This window comes from Chlamydotis macqueenii, chromosome 25 (assembly GCF_036417535.1).
Source record: "Chlamydotis macqueenii isolate bChlMac1 chromosome 25, bChlMac1.mat, whole genome shotgun sequence".
Taxonomy (NCBI): Eukaryota; Metazoa; Chordata; class Aves; order Otidiformes; family Otididae; genus Chlamydotis; species Chlamydotis macqueenii.
The window spans coordinates 1,582,252-1,603,087 of record NC_141580.1 but is presented as its reverse complement, the minus strand read 5'-3'; the positions used below and the strand labels follow the sequence as shown (position 1 = coordinate 1,603,087).

The following is a 20,836-nucleotide window of genomic DNA, read 5'->3' as shown; positions in this document are numbered from 1 at the left end:
ACGGGACCCAACCCCACCAACAGGCACTTACCTCCATCTGGGGAGTCACCCTTACCCAAAGTGGGGTTTGCCTTACCCCGGGGGGGACTGAAACCCCCTCCAGTGAGGGCTACCCCCCACCCCGGGGGACACACGCCCCCTCCCCCGGAGGGGACCCGACCCCACAAACAGAGACTTACCTCCATTGGGGGGGGGGGTCACCCTTACCCAAAGCTCCCCCCACCCCAGGAGAGACTGAAACCCCCTCCAGTGAGGGCTACCCCCCACCCCGGGGGGGACAGGACCCCCCCACAGAGGGGACCCGACCCCACAAACAGGGCCTCTCCCCCACCCCGGGGGTCCCAGCCCCCAGCAGGGTCTCATCCCCCCCCAGGGACCCCCCGCGCGGGCTGAGACCCCCAGTTCCCGGGGGTGAGGGGTTCTCCCCCCGTCACGCGTGGGTGCCCGGGGGAGGGACCCCCGCCCCACGCCGTGCGTCGGCGCCGCCCGTCGCGGGGAGATGACGTCAGGCGGAGCGCGACGGGCGGCGGCGCCGGGATGCACCGGCGAGGGGTGGGCGCGGGCGCCATCGCCAAGAAGAAGCTCGCGGAGGTGAGGGGCGGCGGGACCCCGCCGGGGAGGGGGGGCAGGCTCCGTGGGGCGGCGGGGCTGGGCCGGGCCGTGGCGGGGGGTGTCAGCCCCGTGGGAGGGGGCTCAGGGCCCAGCATCCCCGTGGGAGATTGCCCCGGAAGGCTGCCAGAGCCCACCGGTCTCGGGTGGGGAGCTGCCACGCTCCATCGGTCCCGTGTGAGGGGGTGCAGACCCCTTCGGCCCCGGGGCGGGGGGTGCCAGGCTCGGCGTGGGGCCGTCCCCGCCGGCGCCAGCCCTGCTCCAAGCCCAGGCTCTGCCCCGCTTGCCCAGAGCACCGGGTCCTCCTGGCTCCCCCATCCCGAAGGAGCACCTCCCTTGTCCGGTTTTGGTTTCTGGTTCGTCTCTCCTTCAGCGTGGTCTCCACCATCCCGTTTTCCTCCTGCAGGCAAAGTACAAGGAGCGAGGGACGGTCTTGGCCGAAGACCAGCTGGCCCAGGTGGGAGACAGGCCCTGCCCTCAACGCGGTCGTGAGCCCAGCCGCGAGCCCGGGATGCGTTTCCCGCTCCGGAGCGTTATCCACGAGCAGTGTGGATCACGACAGCGCCCACGAGGCTGCCTTTCCATCAAGGAGCTGTGATGTTTGCTGCAGCTCTCACTCCGCCTCCCTTCTCGGGACCTCGGCGACATCTCATTTCCCTACAACTGCTCCTGCCCCGCGTGCATCGCAGCGTAACCGCTGCTCCCTTTCTGAGCCCGTCTCTTGGTTCAGAGCAGCTCTTTGCCGTATCTCCCCTGTGGTCCCACACTGGTTTGAATTCAGCATTAAAAGCGTGGAGAATTCAGAGACCCAAGTGATTCCTGAGGGCTCTGCTCACTTAGTGCCTGCTGGGGGCCATGTTTACGGAAAAACTGCCGTAAGTAAGTGTTAAGACAGAAACACTTCTCTGCAATTCTCTTCCAGATGTCCAAGCAGCTGGACATGTTTAAGACCAACTTAGAAGAGTTTGCCAGCAAACACAAGCAAGAGATCCGTAAAAACCCCGAGTTCCGGGTCCAGTTCCAGGATATGTGTGCGACGATCGGAGTGGATCCTTTGGCATGTGAGGAACGGGGCTGGGGCTGAGGAACAAGGATTGCCCTCGCTGTTCTCCTACTGCAGACAGCTCGCAGGGAAGGACAGCTGATGGGGTTTCGGTTCTTAGGGCTTGTGAATTCCTGGGATGTACCTTTGGGTGCCGTTTACTTAAACGGGTGGGGGAAAACAGGTGGGGACAACCAAAATGGAGACTCTTAACGGATCTGAGTCCTCACAGTGAGGTTTTTGGCAGGCTGCTTGGCACCAGTGACTGTGAAGGACGGCTGTTTTGGCCCGTGGTCCAATAGTTTTCCCCTTTCTCGCTTCACAGCTGGTAAAGGATTCTGGTCGGAGATGCTGGGAGTTGGAGACTTTTACTATGAACTGGGTGTGCAGATCATTGAAGTCTGCCTGGCTCTGAAACACAGGAACGGAGGTGAGGATCCCGCTGTGTCTGGTTTATAGGAGGGGCAGTGAGTGGGAGGATTCCTTTTCCCTGTGGAAAATGCGTCGCATCGCTCAGTGTAATGTTCTTTGGTAGATTTCAGGAAATAGTGGGATGGTAGGTTTGCCTTCATCGCCCCTAAAAGCCTTGTTTTGTTTCTACAACACCTTACAGCTCCTCTCCACGGGTAATCACCCAGCTTTATTGATTTCCGCAGAAATCAACCAACTCTGAACCTGTTTAGGTAACAAAACCGTAGCTCGCAGTATCACAGGGAAGGAGCAGGGATCAGTGACAATCTTGACAGAGTAAGAAACTGTAAGTTGCTGCTTTGAGCCTGGCAGTAAGACTGTGATCCTTCAGAGCCAGCAATATCCAGAAGAGTGGAATACCGGTGCTAAGGGCCTCATGAAAAGACAGTAGATGTTCTGCACTCCAGAAGCGCAATTTGAGAGCAGGAACGGGCTACAGCAGAGCCGGTTGAAACTTGAGTCCGATGCATTTGTGGGAGAAGGGAACAGCTGACTGCTGCATGTCCGTTCTGGGAAGAGAAGTGACTGGATGGTTATCTCACCCAAGGCTTGGTACCAGGAACAATGAGCAGCCGCTTGTAAAATGGCAGGCGAGGGCGAGCCAGTGGCAAATGCACAAAGGGCCCTTGACTGCTGTTGCCGGAGTGATTTGGTTGCTATGCTGTAATGCCTTCCTGTCCCCTTTTGTTGACTCCTAGGTCTGATAACACTGGAAGAACTTCATCAGCAAGTGCTGAAGGGAAGGGGGAAGTTTGCTCAGGACGTCAGCCAGTGAGTGTCTGTGTGTTACAGGAAAGGGGAATCAACTAGCACTTGGGGAAGAAAAGGGGGTGGCTGATCTCAGCAGCACTTGAAGGTGCTGCTGTTAATTGGACTCCAAATTTAACTTCTAGAAATGGAGCCACTTACACATGATCCACAATTAATGACTTAAACCATTTCAGAAAGCAGCAGTGTGCTTTCTCTGGGAGCCCTAAGGCATAAAGGACTGTTGCCTTGAGCTGGAGACAATTATTCCCCTGCAAATCCAGCTCTGTGACTGCCACAGGCTGCTGAAGCTGTAAAGGAGGGACTGATAGCTGTCGTTAGAGAAGCAGATTTTGGGACACAACTCCCCACAATCGCTAACTGGGGTTGAATCTTACAGTTGAGCACTTGCAGCTCAGAATGTAGCATGTTGTTTGAGAGACGCTCTCACTTTAAAGCCTTGCATTGACCTCTGCTTCTCAGGGATGATCTCCTTCGTGCAATCAAGAAACTGAAAGTCTTGGGGAATGGCTTTGGGATTATCCCTGTTGGTGGAACCTATCTGATCCAGTCTGTACCAGCTGAACTGAACATGGATCACACTGTCGTCTTGCAGCTAGCAGAGGTACTGAGCCAGGAGACTTTAAAATACAACCACCTTCAAAGAACCTTACTGCTTCCATGCCAGGGAACTGTGATTAGACCAGGCCCATAGGCAAAACCGTCCACACTCTTCTCATCTACGGACTTAAGCTGGTGATAAGCACACAGTATTTTTCCTGTCATTTCAGAAAAAGGGCTATGTAACAGTCAGTGAGATCAGATCCAGCCTGAAGTGGGAGACGGAACGTGCAAAGCAAGTGCTGGTACGTATGAAGGTCTCTTGTGCACAGCGGAGGTCAGTGACAGATGCTTGGCTGGGGATGTGCTATCACAGCACGCAAAGGGGATCCTAAGCTAGCTGGTAAACCAAAGGCAGAGTACACACTGTGTAAATAGAGACTGAGAAAAGCTCTTTGAAGCTGCAGGTGTTCCTGTGGCCTCACTAATCTCTTGCACAAAACTTGCACCATGTTAGCTCAGGTCCTACACAGACATGCATGGCTGGTTGGCTGAACTATATTTCTCCTGGTCAAGTTGAGTAAAAATTATTGTAGCCCAGGTTCTACACCCTCCCTTACCCTAGAATAAAGGTGGGGTCAGGCCTCTCTTGTGAATGGCTTCTCAGCCATTGAAGTTTCACTCACAGTTTCCGCTCTGTTTGTATAGGAACACTTGCTGAAGGAAGGAATGGCCTGGCTGGACACGCAGGCAGCAGGAGAACCTCAGTACTGGCTGCCTGCTCTCTTTACAGAGCTGTACTCTCAGGAAATCACTCCAGAGGAAGCCAAGGAGGCAATACCTTGACTGCTGCTTGTTCTGTGCCTGTATGTAACTCTTCTTGTGAGGTTATTTGCATATCACCTGAAACACAGCAACAGTGGACTTGAAATAAAAGTTTTGTAAAAAGTGTCTAGCTTGAAAAGCTTGATAGGACTAATTCATACTGCTTACCTCTGAATTTCCTCCTGTGGTGTGGGTGGAAATGCCACTTACCATTACAGACAATTAATGACCTTGTCACAGCAAGAGGAAAATTATCTAAGCTACTATTGCAACAGCAGTCTTGGAGCATGCAAATGTGACTCCAGCTAAAGCATCCCGGAGCCAGCAGTGACACTGAGAAACTGTTCTGTAGTCCTCTCCGCTCTGTGAATGAGTCGTTGTTCCACTAAGGAGTACCACAGTCTAGATTCTGCCAAAACAAACTTTATTGCACAAAAAAAAAAAAAAAAATCTTATGTACAATAGTATATAAACAAGGTATCTTAGAGTGACTCTTGTGCATATATTTTCAACTCAATTAGGTCTAAAAATCTGTTGCTAAAACATCTCTGCCTAGAGCAGTCATTTGAGGATTGTCACTTTGAAATGGAAACATTCAGAAATGGTAGGACAGACAACATTAGAGCTATAAAATAATACTTCTCTTTTACAGCCACATGCTAGTTATGTGAATAGTGTCCACAATAAGGCATTTTCTTGTTCCGTTGTATTGGTGGATGGTAACGCCACATGCATCACAAACAGATTTCAGAACCAGCTCTGCCTTGGGAAGGCAGCAGTCACAGCTCTGCCCACAATGCTACTGAACGGTGAAAAACAACGTGACATTTACAATGGGCTTGAAGAGGCGGTAAAACAGCACACAGCTCATGACTTCTCGGGAGAGCCCGCTGCCTCCCCTGACCTCACAGCAAGGTGAACACCGCTTTATTTACTCTCATCTGGTGTATGTGTGGAGTGAGTCCTGTGTAAGTTCAGCTTTCCCTCAGGGGAAGACAGGGTTTAAGTCTAAATCAAGCCAATGACAGACCTAGGGGAGCAAGGGAAAAAAAGGTTCCCAAGTTGTTAAACGGCACCTTAACAATTCAGAAATGTTTCCACCTTTCAGCTTTTCAGAGCTGCTTAAGCAGCAGCGTGCACGCTTCTGAGTTCTGCAAGAGTTGATATCAATCACAAAGACTGAAAATAATTCAGTGACGCATGGGGCATTGCCTTTCTGCACAGCGCACGGCAGGGGGCTTTTGGCCCCTTTTTCTGCGCTTTTTTTTTTTTTTACAACAAAGATGACTGCGCTGGAAGTTCTCCCACCACCATGAGGAGTCTGAAACAGGGCCAAGCTGGTGGGAAGGTGTTTAAGGAAACTGGGAGAGGGCTCAGGACAATGTGCAACTTTGTGCTTAGCTTTCTATCAAAGCTCCTGTAAAAATAATTTTTAAAAAGTAGATTAAGCTCGTTATCAACAAAACATTATACTGCTCCAATCAGTCACCACCAGGCTCGTTTACCTGGAGAAACCGGGTATTTCGCCTCCACCCAAGTTACACTGAATACAACATCGATGTAACGGCACCCGCCGCCAGCAGACGCCCCTGCGACAGGCTGGCCTTCGCTCACGGTAAAAAGCTGCTGTTTAAAACGTTCAAAGCACTGAAGGGTTAAACTGTATGACACCCAGCTAGCTTGTGCTCGGCCAAGTTTGGCAAAGGAATTTGTCAGTAACAAGGCGTACACCTCCGAAGAACTCCACCCAGAAACAGCGGCTTCCGTCGCTAGAATTGCCCCTTATTCTAGCATTTCAGTCTGACGGACCAAGGTAGCAGCAGGGAGTGAGGTGGCAGGAGGGAAAAGGGAGGAAAATTAACTGTTACACTGAGGAGAGGTGGAAAGCAAAGAGTACTTCAGTTAAGGGAACAAAACAGCTCCGTTCAGAGCAGCCAGAATGAAATATTTCTAGAATGCTAAATTCAAATCAACATCTTAAAAAAAAATAATACACAAACTAGACTTATTTTTAAGTGCTCCCCCATCACTGACCAATGATTTTCTCACCCTCCCTTCCCCAAAATGCCAGGATGAACACACCTGCGCTTGGTTTATGGATTCTTGCACTTTCCACTTTTCATCCGCCCCTTTGCGCCTGAAGTCTCAGCGGACGCAGTCACCCAGGGCTTGAGTAAAGCTTTCAGAAAGGAGCAACAATTCCACCACTGCTCTTTTATCTTTGGTCTGTCTAGAACAGTGTCTAGAAGAAAGACATCAGGTAGATGGGCTCCACAGAGCAGAGAGGCTCCATCTCTCCCACCCCGCACAAAAAGGTTTTGCCTGGGCACGCGGTGCGTGGGCCCTGTCCTACCCTGGACTCATCAAAGCGCTCCCACAGCTACAGCTCCACGTTCAGCATGGCCCCAGCGACGGGCTCACTGTCTAGGAACAGAAAAGCTGTAAAGAGGAGTCGCAGTCTAGATCTCATTCTTTAATCAAATGGACAAAAAAAAAAAAAAAAAAACCAAACCCAAAAAACAACCAGTGTAGGTGTTTCCAAAAAATAACCTGATGCCACATGCTCCGGCTTTCTAGCGTAGTAAGTACCTTTTAAGAGTAGCCTGTCACAAGCTTGGCTTTGTCTAGCATGAAGTCTTCTCGTTCAGCGTTATCCACCAGAGCAGTAAAAGGAGACAGAAGACATCCCGCAGGTTGCTCTGCTCTGGCATTGGTGTGGTTGTTGAGTCTGTCAGGGGTACTCTAGAGTTTGAAGACAGAACATCCCCACAGCTTGGCCTCTCCACCGTTAGCGCAGCTCTAAGCTTTAGAGCAACCTTGAGTGTCTGTCTCTGTCTCGGAGGAGCTGCTCTCAGAGTCTATTTCTGTATTCTCCTGCTGGTGTTTCTCTTGCACCTTCTGCCGAATTCCTTGCAAACGCACTAATAGGGACTGATAGTCGAAGTGGCCTCGTTTTTCACCAAAAGGATCCTGGAAGAAAACCATAGATAAGCCTGTTAGTACAGACTATTATCCTTCCAGCAAGAGGTAGAAAGAAGAAAGCTGCGTAGTAATTGGGCGACAAATGGTCAAAGACTTAAGGATTAAATCCCATCTTAGCTGGAGAGGCCCCTTAACTTCTCACTGTCGTGACAGAGGTTGAAGCCTGATGATAATTTATGTCTGGAGTCTCTTTTGGGAAACCTTACAAACCCAAGCAAACTTCAAAAACAGATGAAAGGCCAAGCAGACACGGGTTGGATTTCTACTACCAGCTTTGAGAAGTAAACTATTTCAAAGATTTGATCTCAGGACCACTCCAAGGACGCAGGGAAAACATTACAAATGAAAGCCACTAAAACTCAGAGGCCAAAGACTTGACCACACCTCATGTAAGTGCTACCAGACCCTTTCCAAACGAAAGCATTGCTATTCTCGTTTTAAATTAAGGCCCCCAGCTGAGATGTAGCCAAGTCAGAGACAGAAAGTCTTTGGAAATTATTTAACATTTGCTGCTTTTAGTCACGTTCCAGGTCGGGGGACTCTCTGCCAGGCCCGTGTAAGGTGGTGGTGGAGTTGACGCTCTTCTGTCTGATGGGAATCTTTGGTCCAAGCCAACGTGTGACCCCAGAGTTAACAAGACAGCACATCTGGCAAACACTCAACTGATACTGAGCCTGGAGCGACTTAATTTTAAATAAAGGGTAGCGAAGACAACAATGTCATCCCTCCAGCATGTTGTGTTCACGCTCACTACTATTCACCAGTGAGCAGAAAACAGATCACGGCATTCGCTGCCTCTGAGACCTGAGCACAACGCAGTGATCTCCACAAACTCCAGAGAAAGCAACTGAGCCGCGGATCCTTGAAGAAGAAACAAGAGTGGGTCACACCTGACAACCCTCTAATGTCACCAAACTTCACTACACAGCCTTCAATTCAGTACTCTCTGCAGCTTTAAGTCAGGCACAGACCTTCCTTACGGGAACTTCTCACTCCAAACCAACTCTCCTGCTTTGGGAGTGCTTTCAGTTTATGAATTACACAGCCAGTGATGGCACTGACAGCTAAAACGGGCTCAGAGACACAAGATCATTAAATTAACCACCTCCATCTTTTCTTAGCAGTGGAATTTCTCAATGAGTCAGACAAGAGGTGGCTGATGAGGGAGGAAGACACATCTGTTCATATGCAAACAGCTTGGCAAACTATTCTTTAAAGTCTACTTCCCTGCAGAAACAAGCTCCTGTATTCAACCTGTCTAGGTGTGTCTGCCGTATTGTCACTGTTCCCCATCCCTTCCTCCTCCAGTAACTTTTGACTCAGCCACTTTCAATCTCATCTGACAGAACAAGGAGTGTCAGGGAAAAGTTCCTATCTGCTGCACGAGCAAAGGAACCTCGGAAAGAGGAAACTCTACCAGTGACCCAACAGGAAAATGCTGCAGTGGAGTTCAGTTGCTACCAGCACTGGCTGACCTGCATGTGACCTCCCCGCTCCACACAAAATCCACATGAAAGCAAACTGTACCGGTTCCACTGCTGAAGGAAGTACCTGCCTGCCTGAAGGGCGGCTCAGGTCCAGCTCTCTGAGAAGTCTAACAGTCTTGTATGCCCTGAGTGCATACTCTGAACTCGGCAAAGGTAGCGTTCTATCCACAGGAACGTCTCAGGTCTCAGTTTCGTGGTTGATTCAGAGTTGGAATACACATTTTATAGAAAAGATCCGGATTCGTGCCACACACCTCCAGGTGCTGCACATTGTTGTTTGTCACTAACCACACACCCTTATTTAAGGCAGTGTTATCAAAAAGAAAATTGTCTGGCACCCACCTGCATTGTCTGACCTTGGAGATAAAGCCTCTCTTTACACACCCCTTCATAGAAGTCGTAGTATTCCATGAAGGACTTCTCCATTACACCCCTGAACACAATGACAGAGCAAACAGTCAACACAAAATGACAGTGTTACAGCAGTCACATCATGCAAACCCCATCCCACTGAACTCCAGTTCGTGTCATCAGCGTGGACATCCATACAGGGCGTCCCAGACAGCCATCGGGGTGGAGCGAGGCAGGACACAGCGAAACGAGCTGCAGCTGAAGAGATTCCGCACGTGTTTCCACAACAACTGCGCTCCCCTCCCCCTGAGATTTTTTTTCTCCCCCTCCCGTAAGACAAGGCACATTTATACTCCGACATAAGTCAGAGGACGCAGCCATTGTGCACATTAACACAGCCTTTGTCAATGCACAGCTCCTGCGCACCACGCAGACGCAGCCATCCACTCCAGGGGAAACAAAACCCGGGAGAGCTAGAGACTTGCTCTTCCCGGGAGCAACTCTCAGGATTTCAGGAACGGCATCCAGAAAAGTTTATTCTGCTTCCCCTCACCCACTTTCTTATGCTCCCTCCACGCCTCCCTTCCATACCGTAATGGCTCAGGACAGGGACATTTTCCTTCCAGCATGTCGCACACTGCTACCCGGATGGTCTCATGCCGAATGCACTCGTTATAGTTCTTGCTGTCCCCGGGGTGCCTCTCCTGGAAATAGAATTTGGGCCAGTGAGTCCACACGACTGCAACAGCTCTTTGTCTCTCCCTCCTGGGCCCGATGAATTTCACTGGTGCACGAACCCACTATGGCTTTGCCTGTTCTGTGTATGCTGAGCTAATGTACACTGCAAAGGAAAAGCTGGTAAGATTCACCATGTCTCCAGAGCCTCGGACTCACACAACTGTGGAACAGGTCAACTGAGAAAGTCAGCACAGAAACCTGCCTCTCTCCGAAACACTGGAGACACGAAAATGGGAGCAGTTTGGTTCCTGCGTGACAATACGTCCCAAGGAAGCCATTTCAGGAGTCACGTAGCAGAGAAATGAAGAGCCATCCTATCTCCCCGGCAACTTCTCGAATGCCTCTTGTTCTTCTGTTACCTTACACACAGGCAAGCTAAGCAGCCTCCGTGTCAGAGCTGGCTTGACTAGAGGCAGAGCAAGCTGGAAGAGAGCCGCCTGACATAACCTACTTTTGTCCCCATTTTGATTTGCCACCAGGAGCGAGGTGTGGAGGGAAGAGACAAATCGCTGCAGGACCAGAGATGATCCACCTCAAACTCTCACCTGCTCAAAGCCGGGTTCATTGTGATAAGGGTTCTCGGTCATCAGAGACTGGATGGAGATAAGGACTGAGGAGATACTCTGTGCTGGGCTCCAGGCAGGCCCGGTCCAAGTGCTGAGGCATTAAAACAGAAAAGCATCAATTAACAACGCAGGACTGGCCCAGTGGGCACCATCTCTCCAATTACCAAAGATCAGAAAACTTGGGAGAACACGTCTGTACCTTACAGAAATGTGACAGGAAAAGAAAAGGCTGCTACAGATACAGAAAGCACTGCACACTGAGCAAGTTTTCAGGGTCAAAGTAGTTTATTCTCTCCACCAAATGAGTACTTTAGCTCCAGCAACACAAGAGAGGCTGTTAAGCTTCACTCTACTGCTGACAAACACAGGGCATCACACACGAGTTGAGGAAAAGTAACATTTCTGAGCATTTTACAGGGCACATTAAAGCTACGGCTAACGTCTCGCACAGCAGCCTGGAGTCACCAGCACTACCATAAGTCAAACCCAACGACTCTCAAGAACTGAAATCTGATTAACAAGACCATCACTTGTGTGGTCTGTAACTGAGCAAAAGGACTGCCCTAACAGATGCTCTGCCCATTTCGTACACGCAGGGTAGCAAAACCCCCTGCACGGAACAGCACAAGCAGAAAAAGCTGCTGCTCTCCTTGCCCTCAGTCACCTAGTTCCAGATACAGCCCTGCCTCCCTGCGAGCTGAACAAGGATGTGCTGACCCACATATGCTCTTCCTCAGGCCTTTCACTCGCAGCTCCCTCCGCGCTTCCCATTTCTGCTAAGGCCGAGGCTCTTTGTTCCCTCTTCAATAATTCAGCTTCTACGCCAAGGCTACGATTGCACGAACAACTAGGCAGCTTGTGTGGGAGCTGCCGGGCGCCCGGACCCTCGAGATGCGGACATGCCCTACCCATCTCAGTGCTCTGCAGGTATTGGCACCCAGCTCGCTGCATCAGGAAGACTCCTACGCCGAGGAAGGTGTTTCCCAGCACAGTGCATCGCTCTACCAGTCCTGGGCCAGCACCTATCAGGGTATCAGGTACTTGGACCAACTTTGGTGTAAATGGCACACGCACAGCACTGCTGAAACCATCCCATCAGTCCAGAGCCTCACCAAAAACCTTTCTTCACTGGCAACTGAAACTGTCACAGCTGGGGCTGGGAATATCACACCACAGCCAGAGCTGCTCCAGCAGAGCCATTCAATCACCAGGACTTTCAGATGTTTAAAAAACAAGCAGGTGAACACCCAGATGTGCAGCAGTGGAGCCTGTCTGGGTGCTCCTGAATCATTACGCCCACCGCTCAGCCCCACACACTATGTAGGTGGAAGCCCAGAGCAGTCAAATGGCTCTCAAGGAAGTTCTTAGCGGCTTTTAATTTTATTTATTTATTTTTTAAGGCACACTGAGAGAGGAAATTAAAACCACAAAAACCTACATTCAAACAACATTAAGGATCAGGCTGCAAAGCGCAAAAGCAGAAGAAATGCAGTGCTCAGGCTGAGGCTTTGCAAGGGGAAGCAGGAGAAAAGCAGCAGCGTCCACTTCATGCTTCCCCTGCTCCGTTCTCAGGTGCTTTTAAAGGCAAGTTAGACTCTTATTTCAGTAGAGAAATCGGTGCTGCTTTACCACTCTGATTCACGCAGCTTCACAGAAGCGTAAAGGTGCATCCAAGCACAGGTCTGGGGCAAGATCAGGGCACAACGTGCGGAGAAGGACGCGCGAGGTGGAACACAGCCTGTAGCCACCTCCTGATTTCCCACCAAAACAGCCAAAGGCTCCTCTTACCCCAGAATACTCAGGCAGACTTTCCCATTGCGGTAGAAGTTGGGGTTAAACCTCACTGTGTTATTTCCCGTTGTCATCAGTTTGACCCTTGGTGGGTGGATGGGATAATCTGGAGGACAGCGAAACAGGAACAAGAAGAAACCCCCTTCATAAGGCGTGTCAAATGGGCCTGTGATCAATGCATGAATCTGGAAAACAAAAGCCCGTCTTGCGCACCACTTCAAAATTGTGCAGCACCGTCAAATCCTCAACAAAGCCAACCGAAGGCGAGAAACCTCCACCCAGGCAGCAGCACGGAGGCAGCGTCCTCCACAAGCACACGCCATGTGCAGGCCATACGTAACCCTCCCTCCTTCCCTCGTTAGCCGGAGCCGCTGCTGCGCGCTTCTCTCCCCTCCGCCACGCTCAATGTGCAAAGCAGGTTTCCAACGCGAGGTTTGGCCGGAGTCCACAACAGCTGCCTCCCATACATCGCTATACAGCCCAAACCAGACTGAATCGCAGTTCAGCTGGTAAGCTTTACTTAAAAAAAAAAAAAAAAATCAAATATGAAAAAAAATCTAATTTTAGAAAGAAAAAATTCATGATTTCTGCCAAAACTAGAGCATTCCTCAATGTTACGGTCTCGTGCTGATTTGGTCTTATTAAAACCAATCACTCCATTTCCTCTGCCAGGATCTGAAATTAAGACCCTATTCTCTCCATGCTAATTACCCTCACAGATCCCAATTGTATACCAGGAAATCTGCTCCCCTTGGGCTAGTGAGGAAGCTTGCTCCCAAAGCGATCCAAGCAGTCTCCTTTCATGAGGCTCCTGCCTCCCCAGGATTTCGGTTAAAAGCCCCAAGGCTGGTGTTCTACAAACCCACGTCTCCGCGGAAGGGCATTTTGGCACTTTCAGCTCCCGGGGCTGAGGGAAGGCAGCGCGGCAGCTAAGCGTGCCCCAGGTGGGAGCCGGCTGTGCGGAGACACTCCCTGCGTGCTGCCTCCAAAACCCCAGGGGCCCCAAGGCAGGCAGGTGCTCACACGAGGGGAATTTAGGGGAATCTGGGAGATGCCACATTTGTTAGGGAGGTGGGAGAAGTGTGCAGCAGAGGAAAAACCTCAGCAACCTCACACACACACACCCACAACTCTCAGAAACCAGCACAGCCAGACCAGGTGACACTGGCTGGAGAAAGGGCAGCACCAGCCAAGAAACGCACTGGATTAAGAACCCAGCTTGAGAAACCTCTGCCTCCCAGTTCACTGCATTCTCTCTGACATAACTGGAAATTCCCAGTCCTGGAAAATCCCGAAAGCCAGGAGGGGAAGAACGGGGGCAGGAGAGGCCGTAGCCATGCCTGTGTCCCTAGGGAGCGCGTCTGCTGGAGGCGATGTGGTGGGAGCGGCTGCGTGGGTCAGGCCTGCACGCGACCCCGCTACCTGTGAGAACCTGGCAGGCAGCTCCACAGCGGGACAGGGACGCATCTCGCTGCCAGCTCACAACGATTAAACGTCTCCAGGTTCCACAGGTGGATTGCAGACACTGTGGCTAATGGACCTCTCTCATTTACAGCCTCCCTAAGAAGCCCCCCATGGCCAGCAGCTTTCCAAGAAGCGCTCTCTTCTTTGCGCTGCTCTCTGGATTGTTTTCAAGAATCAGCAGGGTGAAATGAGCTGGATCAGCACCCTGCTCGTGCACAGGGCCGCTAAAGCAGTGCTGGCTTTATCTGTGGAAGCTCCTCAGATCCCTGTGACGGCATCTCTCCACAGAGCCAGTTTCCTTGAGAGCCTCCTCCCATTTTACATGCAGCCCATCTCAACGTCACCAAGAAAACTGGTGTCTCACTACACTCTTGCAGGACTCACCCTGACTTCTCAAAACATTATGGGAATACTCCACCTGGGCAAACCCTACAGCAGCCACCAACAGCAACGTATAGAGGAGCAGCAAGCTCAGTCAGCTCCAAATGTTCTCTTACCTTGGTCATGTCGTGGGGATCAGGCACAACAAACATTCCCGGGGGTGGTTCCTTGTAAATGGACATGATATCCCTGGAAAAGGAAACAGGAATCAGTCAAGATCTCCCCTGAGGCACAGAATGTTCTAGGTGACAAATCCGGGCACGGATGCAAAGGAACAGACTTTTAAGATGGAAACTTGCAACTCTTAAAGACCCAAATGTTTTTCTTTTGCCTCTGACTGTTTTTTGGCTGAGTTCTTTCAACTTGTCCCCAGAATCAGTTGAGGTATTTCAACAGCACTACCAGCACCCAAAGAATCAACATGTGAGGCATCAGACCAAGTGCACCTTGACTACTTGCCACCTCGTATTTTACCAAGATTGGCTCCAGTGCACAAAACTTCAACCATAAACTTCCCCTAAGGCAGTTATTTAAAAGTTCTCTCAGGTGAACGTTGTTGTTTAAAGGATGACTTTCCCACCTCACGTTTTCCTTTTTCACGCTCAGACTGCTTACAGGATCTCTTTCCTATCCACAGTTATTTGTTTTCGTAAACATACTGTGACTCAACTGCCTCTGAGAACGTTACTGCTCTGACAAACCCGGGTTTAATCAGACAGCGGGTTCGAGAGTAGTGAGGATGCACACACACACAGAACTTGATCACAATGGCCTCGTTTCCTTAGGTACGTGGACTAAAAGCAACAAATCACCTACAACTCTGCGCAGTTACAGGTAAATCAAATGGCACCCAGGACCTTTCATCACCAAAAAACCTCCCTGCGTAGAGCTCCAGGACAAGCTCCCACTTGATCTTCCCACTTAGGAAGCAGTTGGAGTTCAGAGAGGTTTCAAGGTGAGAACAAGAGTGAGAGCAACAGGAGAGCCTCACCTTCCTGCCTACTGTTATGAAGTCAGTGCTTCTGGCGCTTGGACTGGAAAGTGCCCAAATATCCGGTGCCATCTTTGGAAGACATTATACAAGCTCTAGCACAAGGATGAGCAAGAGCCTGGCAGGCAGTGATACTTGCTCTGAAGGAAGAACTTGTTGAAACAGCATTTCTAACAATACAAGGGCACATTGCTCATTATATCAAAGGCTAGCGACGCGCCAGGTGTAACCAGATGATCCCTTAAAGATCAGAGAAGTCAAACGGGTGGGCACCGGCAGAAAGGAGGATTGCTGCGGGCAGGTTTAGGATAAACACCTTAACTCGACTGTGGATGGGGACTGAGAAGCCTGCTCCGCTCCTCGTTTAACAGCGCCTCCGAGGAGCAGCCAGAACCACGAGCCAAGGAGCTCTACTGCCAAAGGCCCCAGCAACAGCAGATGGAGAAAGAGACCCCGGGGCTGCCGGTATGGGGGTCCACAGCTTCCAGGCAGGCGAGAGGTGAGACTCCACCCTCGCCCCAGCACCTGGGCACAGCGGGGACCGGGTCTGTCCCCAGGAAAGGCTTGGAACACGGTGGGGTGGAGACCAGGGCCTGTCCCCAGGCCCGAACCCAAGTCTCCAGGAGCCGGTGGTGAGGCCCAGGGGACAGTCAGGGCCTCGAGGGCACCGGGAACGAGCCAAGCGCCTCCACCGCGGCTCCGTGCCCGCCTTCCGCCCACGCAGCCCCCCGCAACACACGTCCGGGTAGGGCGGCGGGGGTTCCGCGGCCCACGGCCCCCGCGAGGCCGGCAGAGGCGAGGACCGGGGCCACCCCCCCCGGGGTCGGTACGGCAGCGGGCCCGGGGCAGGGCGGCTCTCTCACCGTTTGATCCGCAGCAGACAGGCCGGGCTGGGCCGCTCGCTGTCCCAGTCGCCGCTGACCGTGGGGTCCCAGAAGGCGGAGTGCGTGAGGAGCGCGGCCCCCGCAGCCGCCGCCGCCGCCGCGATGGGGGCCCCGCCGCTCCCCGGGGCGACGCCGGCGCCCGGACTCGCAGCGCCGAAGCCCGCCGCCGCCCACAGCTCGGCGGGGATGAAAACGCCGGGGCTCCCAGCGCCGCCGCCCGGGCTGGCCGAGGCGCTGCCGCCGCCGCTGCTCGCCGCCGCTGCCGCCGCCAGCACCGCGGCCGGGGCCGCCTCCTCGGCGGCCGGACTCTCCGCCATTCCGCGCCCGGCCTCGGGGAACGCCGCTTCCGGGACTCCGCACCAGCGAGTCCGCCGGCCAGAGCGGCCCCCGCGCCGCGCGCTGCACCACCGACCGCCGGCCAGAGCGGCGCCTCCCCCGCTCTCCCCCCCCGCCCCCCGCACCCGCTACTACCGGCGCAAACTCCCCCCAGCCACCATAGAGTCTCTCCCCAAGGCCAGAGCGCCCCTCCCACAGAGACGCCTCATAGCAGGCTAGAGTGTACCACCGGGAGCAGCGCGCCCCCTGCTGCAGCGGGGGTCTGCCGGCCTAGAGGCAGCAGAAATACGAGTTCGGGGCTTTTTGGGTGGAAAAAGCTCCGCTGAGAAGCGGCTGCTGCATCAGGCTGGCTATCAGCACGCCTCAGCCTGCGGAGATACGGCAGGGCAGGGTTTCAGCCCGGACCAAGGCACAGCCAGGGCCTCAGGCAGCACGGGAAGACTCCCCAGGGCGCAGAGCCTCACCCCGCCAGCCTCGAGAAACGGCCGGGAACCACAACAGCCTGCCCAGAGCGCTGCCAGAGGCGGGGAAGCCGACACTCCGGCTCGCAGGAAACCACCAGCTCTGCTCCTGGCCTCCAAGGCCCATCTCACCCCTACGCCGCCCGCCAGAGCCGCCCAGCAGCGCTCGGTGACTCACAGTAACGGCGTGCAGCCGCCAGCGAGGGCGTTTAGTCCCGAGGTCACTTTTGCTTTACCAGGGATGCAACAACAAGTTATTTATGCAGAGTTTCACGTGTGTAAGGGAGAATAAGTGTAACTCGCTTGGCGGCAGGTAACAGCGGTGCTTCCCTGCGTGCCTGACTGTTAACACCCTGGGACGATTCCCGCAGCACAGCACCACCGCCGGAGGGTGACGCGTCTGCTCCCAAGAGCCGGTCCGGCTGCTGATGGAGGATTTTTCCTCTCTAGCCCAGCCACAGAGTCTCCCCTGAGCTCTTTTCTCCAGAAGTCTCGGGGACAGTTTGTTAAGTGTCTTAATTCTTCTCAGCTCCCCTTCCCCTCACAGGGTGCAGGCCGCTGTTACAAGCGAAGGAACAGAGCAGTTCCCGCACCCCGTTCACGTCCCCAGGGACGTCACAACCACGCTCCAGAGGCTTTAAGCACGCAGAGCAGCTTCATTAATTCAATTACCTAAAGCAGATAACCAGACAAGCTCCCCTAGCGCTCACCTTCCTACTTTCCTTAAAGGCACAGCTGTCTTGCCACAAGGTCCAAGACTGAGGTTAGATTTTAGAACTGCTCCTCCCTAGTGTACTGCAGTCTCTAAAACAGCTGAAGCATGTCACTGTTGGGGGGGGAAGAAAAAAAAAATATAACTCAGCTGTGGTCCTTTGTGTAAAGTGATGCTTTGAGGAGGAACATGAATAGCGTGACCTTGCAAGCAGCTCTTCTTTGTGAAAGAGAACTCAGAGGGCACGGCAGCGCGTACCTTCGGGTGCTCACCGGTAATTCAGTTACGCAGACACCACTCATACACTTCTAAGTACTCACCTGTGCCCATCACCTTTTCTACATACTGTCTTTCAGTTGGGAAAAAAAAAAAAAGAAAGCATAGCATTTTCAACATCAATACGTGGAAAAAACAACGCTTTGTCAGCTCATTGAGAAGTATTTGCTTTACTAGGGCAACGCTTGTCGGGATTTCCGCACAGATTTGAGCTGCTCAGGGACATTCCCCCTTATCTAGCTGGTTTCACATCAGTTTTCCACCCCTCCCACCACCATTCCGCATTCCCCTTCATCAGGGGGCGTCCCCCTGCTGGGATATCGCCCTCTCCAAACAATACACCGATTTTCCCCAAGTACTTCCCCACCACCGGACCAGAACATAAGAAAAAAAAAAAAAATAAAAGCCACCAGTTTATTTAGAGAAATCTTTTCTTTAATTGTCAGTCTGGAACGCTCTGATGGAAGCAGACTCAAACCGCAGAGGACAGAGTGACGGAAGCCGCAGCCAGGCCCAGAAGTTGTCACATAGCAAAGAGGATAAGGAATGCCACCATCAAACAGAAGAGACCCATGGCCTCAGACAGGGCAAAGCCCAGGATGGCATAGGAGAACAGCTGCTGCTTGAGAGATGGATTCCTGTGCGTTGTACGAGGAGGGGAACAAACCAGGGAGAAGGGGAAAAAAAAAAAAAAAAGTATGTACAGTGAGAAAAAAAACACCTAAACCAGAGTCCATATCACAGAAAAAAAACAGGATTACATCACACAGGCAATGGGTTTTGGAGCACAAACCAGTTTTACAGCAGGGAGCCACAGGCTGGAATAGGAAAGCCATGATTTTTCCCTGGTTTTAGCGATGTGTAGACATGTTGAACCCTGACGGTGAGTTTCACCGGCCCTGCTGGTATCAGGCAACAGTTCCTGCTAACAACCAGCGCTTCACCTCTTCTAGAGGCAGAGCTCCACAGAGCAGCCGCGCCGTTCAGGAGTCAGACAGCGTGGATTCAAACAATTCAGGGGCTTTCTTATTTATTTAAATAGAATGACTGATTATAACAACCATTTTATATTCCAAGGGCTGCTTCAGTTCAACACACTGTGTGCTTATATACGCCACACAGGTAGAGCCGGACATATATTCCGGAGAAAGCTCCAGGAATCTACTAAATTTAGTGCTGAGAGAAGGGAATAAATTCAAGCCAGTCTGGCACCTTACTTACCTGGCATAGCCAATGATCAAGCTGCCAAACACCGTCCCGATACCCGCTCCGGAACCAGCCACCCCGACCGTGGCAGCACCGGCACCGATGAACTTCGCAGCAGTGTCGATATCTCTGGAAACAGCGCTGGTTTGGAACTCGCGGCGGGTCAGCTGTGCATGGGAAACGCCAGCTGGCTGCGGGGTACAGGAGAAGAAACACACTAATGACACACGTTTAATCATAAATATTTTTTTTTTTTAGTTAAAACATGATCACCATTTATCGATAACCAAGGCAGAGCAGGATCAGGCAAGCTTGTTAAGCCATCACCGACCTGGGCTAGAAGTTACGTCTCCGTACTAGCCATCCTCACTCCTCCATCTCAGGAGGAACCGTCGCATGTCGCAGGCGGCAAGCACAGAAATACAGGACCCAGCTTACCACACGAGAGTCTCACCTGTACAATCTGAACCTCAGGCCTGCTGAAAACAGACACGGAAACTGGTCTGGCCAGAGCCCTGGGACAGCACCGCAACTGAAACAGAACGCAGACAATTAACTCCTGCAGTTGGATGTGCCCGCACGAATCCTCAGAAGAGAGGAGTTATTTTTTACAAAAAACAATCTTAGCATTTTTTTAAATGTCTTAAGAATGAAACAAGACTAAGAAGCAAAGGCACATACAGACGTAGGATAATTCAACTGGCTAGAATAGAATTTTGTGAGCAACAGTACCACGGACCACACACCGCAGCACAATGAGAGTTCTATCTGCTGCATCAGTTCATTGTTTTTACACTTTTATTACAATTATTCGTTACATTTTGTTACAATTATTACAGTTCCATACATTTTCTTCCTAATTCGCACGTTGAAGAAAGGGGCAATTGAGCATCTCCGTGACAATCAGTTAGCTGATCTTCGGAGAAGCCCTTGGGCCTGCAGTTCACTGCACACCTCCTAAGATGGCAGGAATCACCCTCCGGTCACCAGAGGTCACCTTGTTTCCCCTCCTTGTTAAATCCACAGAAAAAAAAAAAAAAAACAAAACAACAACAAACCCACATGATCCCACCTCAGCTGAGGGTGTCCAGGACAGCGTTTTGAACCAAGCACCACAGAGAAAGGCCTCACAATCATACATCCCCAATGTTATTACTCTGCTCTGAAGAAAAGACGTGACTTACCAGGGCCGGAGAGCTGAGGAGAGCCAAAGGAGCCTGCATTTTGCTTAACCTAGTGCAAACAAGGGGGGCAGAGAAAAAGGAATTGGGAATCCCAGCGCTACGGCCACAGCCAAGCCCCGCTCCCCGGGGCTGACACACCCGAGGCTTTTTTTTTTTTTTTTTTTCCTGCCGGGCTTTGCCGGAGGCTTTTCCCCGCCGCCCCCGCGCCCGGCTGCGGGTGCCCCCGCCGCCCTCCCTCTCTCCCTCCGTTAATCCTCGCTTGGGCCCTTTCCAGGGCAGGCTCTGGGCTGCGCATTCTTCCCTTCCCCGACTCGACCGAAGCTCCCCCCGCCCGAGCCCCGCGGGGGTGCGCGGGGACAGCGGAGGGGCTGACGCTTCCCGCGCCCTCCGCGGCTGCCGCCTCCCAGCAAAGGGCACGGCCCGGCCGGGCGCCGTCCCCACCGGCTGCCCGGGCCCAGCGCTACCCCCGCGGCCGGCGGAGCCTCTCCCCGCTACCGGTGGGGGGGGGGGGGGGGGGGGCGGCCGGCGGCGCCCACCTGCGCGGGGTCCGCTCGGGACGGCGGCGGCGGCGGCTGTGAGAGGAGCCCGGCGCCCCCGCCCCGCTCACCTTGCCGTGTCCCCCCGCGTCCTCCGCGCTCATTGGCTGCTGCCCCGCACAGCGCGTGGCACTCTGGGACAACATCCGCTCTCCCCATTGGCTACGGCCGAACGAGCACCTCCCGCCAGCATCCGGGACAGCGCGAAGGGGCGGGAGGGCGGCGTCTCCACGAA

The 20,836-nt window shown here is 52.7% G+C and overlaps 3 protein-coding genes across 6 annotated transcripts; 1 reads left to right on the top strand and 2 right to left on the bottom strand.

Annotated features, from left to right (window-relative positions):
• Positions 1–501: 501 nt before the first annotated feature.
• On the top strand, positions 502–4,381 carry SNF8 (SNF8 subunit of ESCRT-II). The gene is made up of 8 exons (XM_086766681.1): positions 502–591; positions 1,016–1,066; positions 1,532–1,670; positions 1,977–2,081; positions 2,821–2,893; positions 3,353–3,494; positions 3,661–3,735; positions 4,139–4,381. The coding sequence occupies exons 1-8, from the start codon at positions 538–540 to the stop codon at positions 4,274–4,276; spliced, it is 777 nt and encodes a 258-aa protein (XP_086622807.1). The 5' UTR covers positions 502–537; the 3' UTR covers positions 4,277–4,381.
• Positions 4,382–4,658: 277 nt separating this feature from the next.
• On the bottom strand, positions 4,659–16,294 carry UBE2Z (ubiquitin conjugating enzyme E2 Z). Of its 3 annotated transcripts, none has more exons than XR_015261095.1 (8): positions 15,870–16,294; positions 14,132–14,204; positions 12,168–12,355; positions 10,359–10,470; positions 9,667–9,779; positions 9,067–9,157; positions 6,845–7,225; positions 4,659–6,694 (listed from the first exon to the last, which is right to left on the bottom strand). XR_015261095.1 is itself a non-coding variant. In XM_086766679.1 (7 exons), exons 1-7 carry the CDS (start codon positions 16,205–16,207, stop codon positions 7,055–7,057), a joined length of 1,086 nt encoding a protein of 361 aa, XP_086622805.1. In that variant the 5' UTR covers positions 16,208–16,294; the 3' UTR covers positions 4,659–7,054. The 3 variants fall into 3 exon arrangements, 1 of the variants encoding a protein (XP_086622805.1); XR_015261096.1 differs by having other exon boundaries at positions 4,659–6,497; XM_086766679.1 differs by having other exon boundaries at positions 4,659–7,225.
• A 1,783-nt stretch (positions 16,295–18,077) lies between these two features.
• On the bottom strand, positions 18,078–20,751 carry ATP5MC1 (ATP synthase membrane subunit c locus 1). 2 transcript variants are annotated; one of them, XM_086766671.1, is made up of 5 exons: positions 20,673–20,751; positions 20,066–20,114; positions 19,336–19,413; positions 18,897–19,072; positions 18,078–18,313 (listed from the first exon to the last, which is right to left on the bottom strand). In XM_086766671.1, exons 2-5 carry the CDS (start codon positions 20,102–20,104, stop codon positions 18,199–18,201), a joined length of 408 nt encoding a protein of 135 aa, XP_086622797.1. In that variant the 5' UTR covers positions 20,105–20,114; positions 20,673–20,751; the 3' UTR covers positions 18,078–18,198. The 2 variants fall into 2 exon arrangements, with proteins under 2 accessions (XP_086622797.1, XP_086622796.1); XM_086766670.1 differs by having other exon boundaries at positions 20,602–20,707.
• Positions 20,752–20,836: the final 85 nt, after the last annotated feature.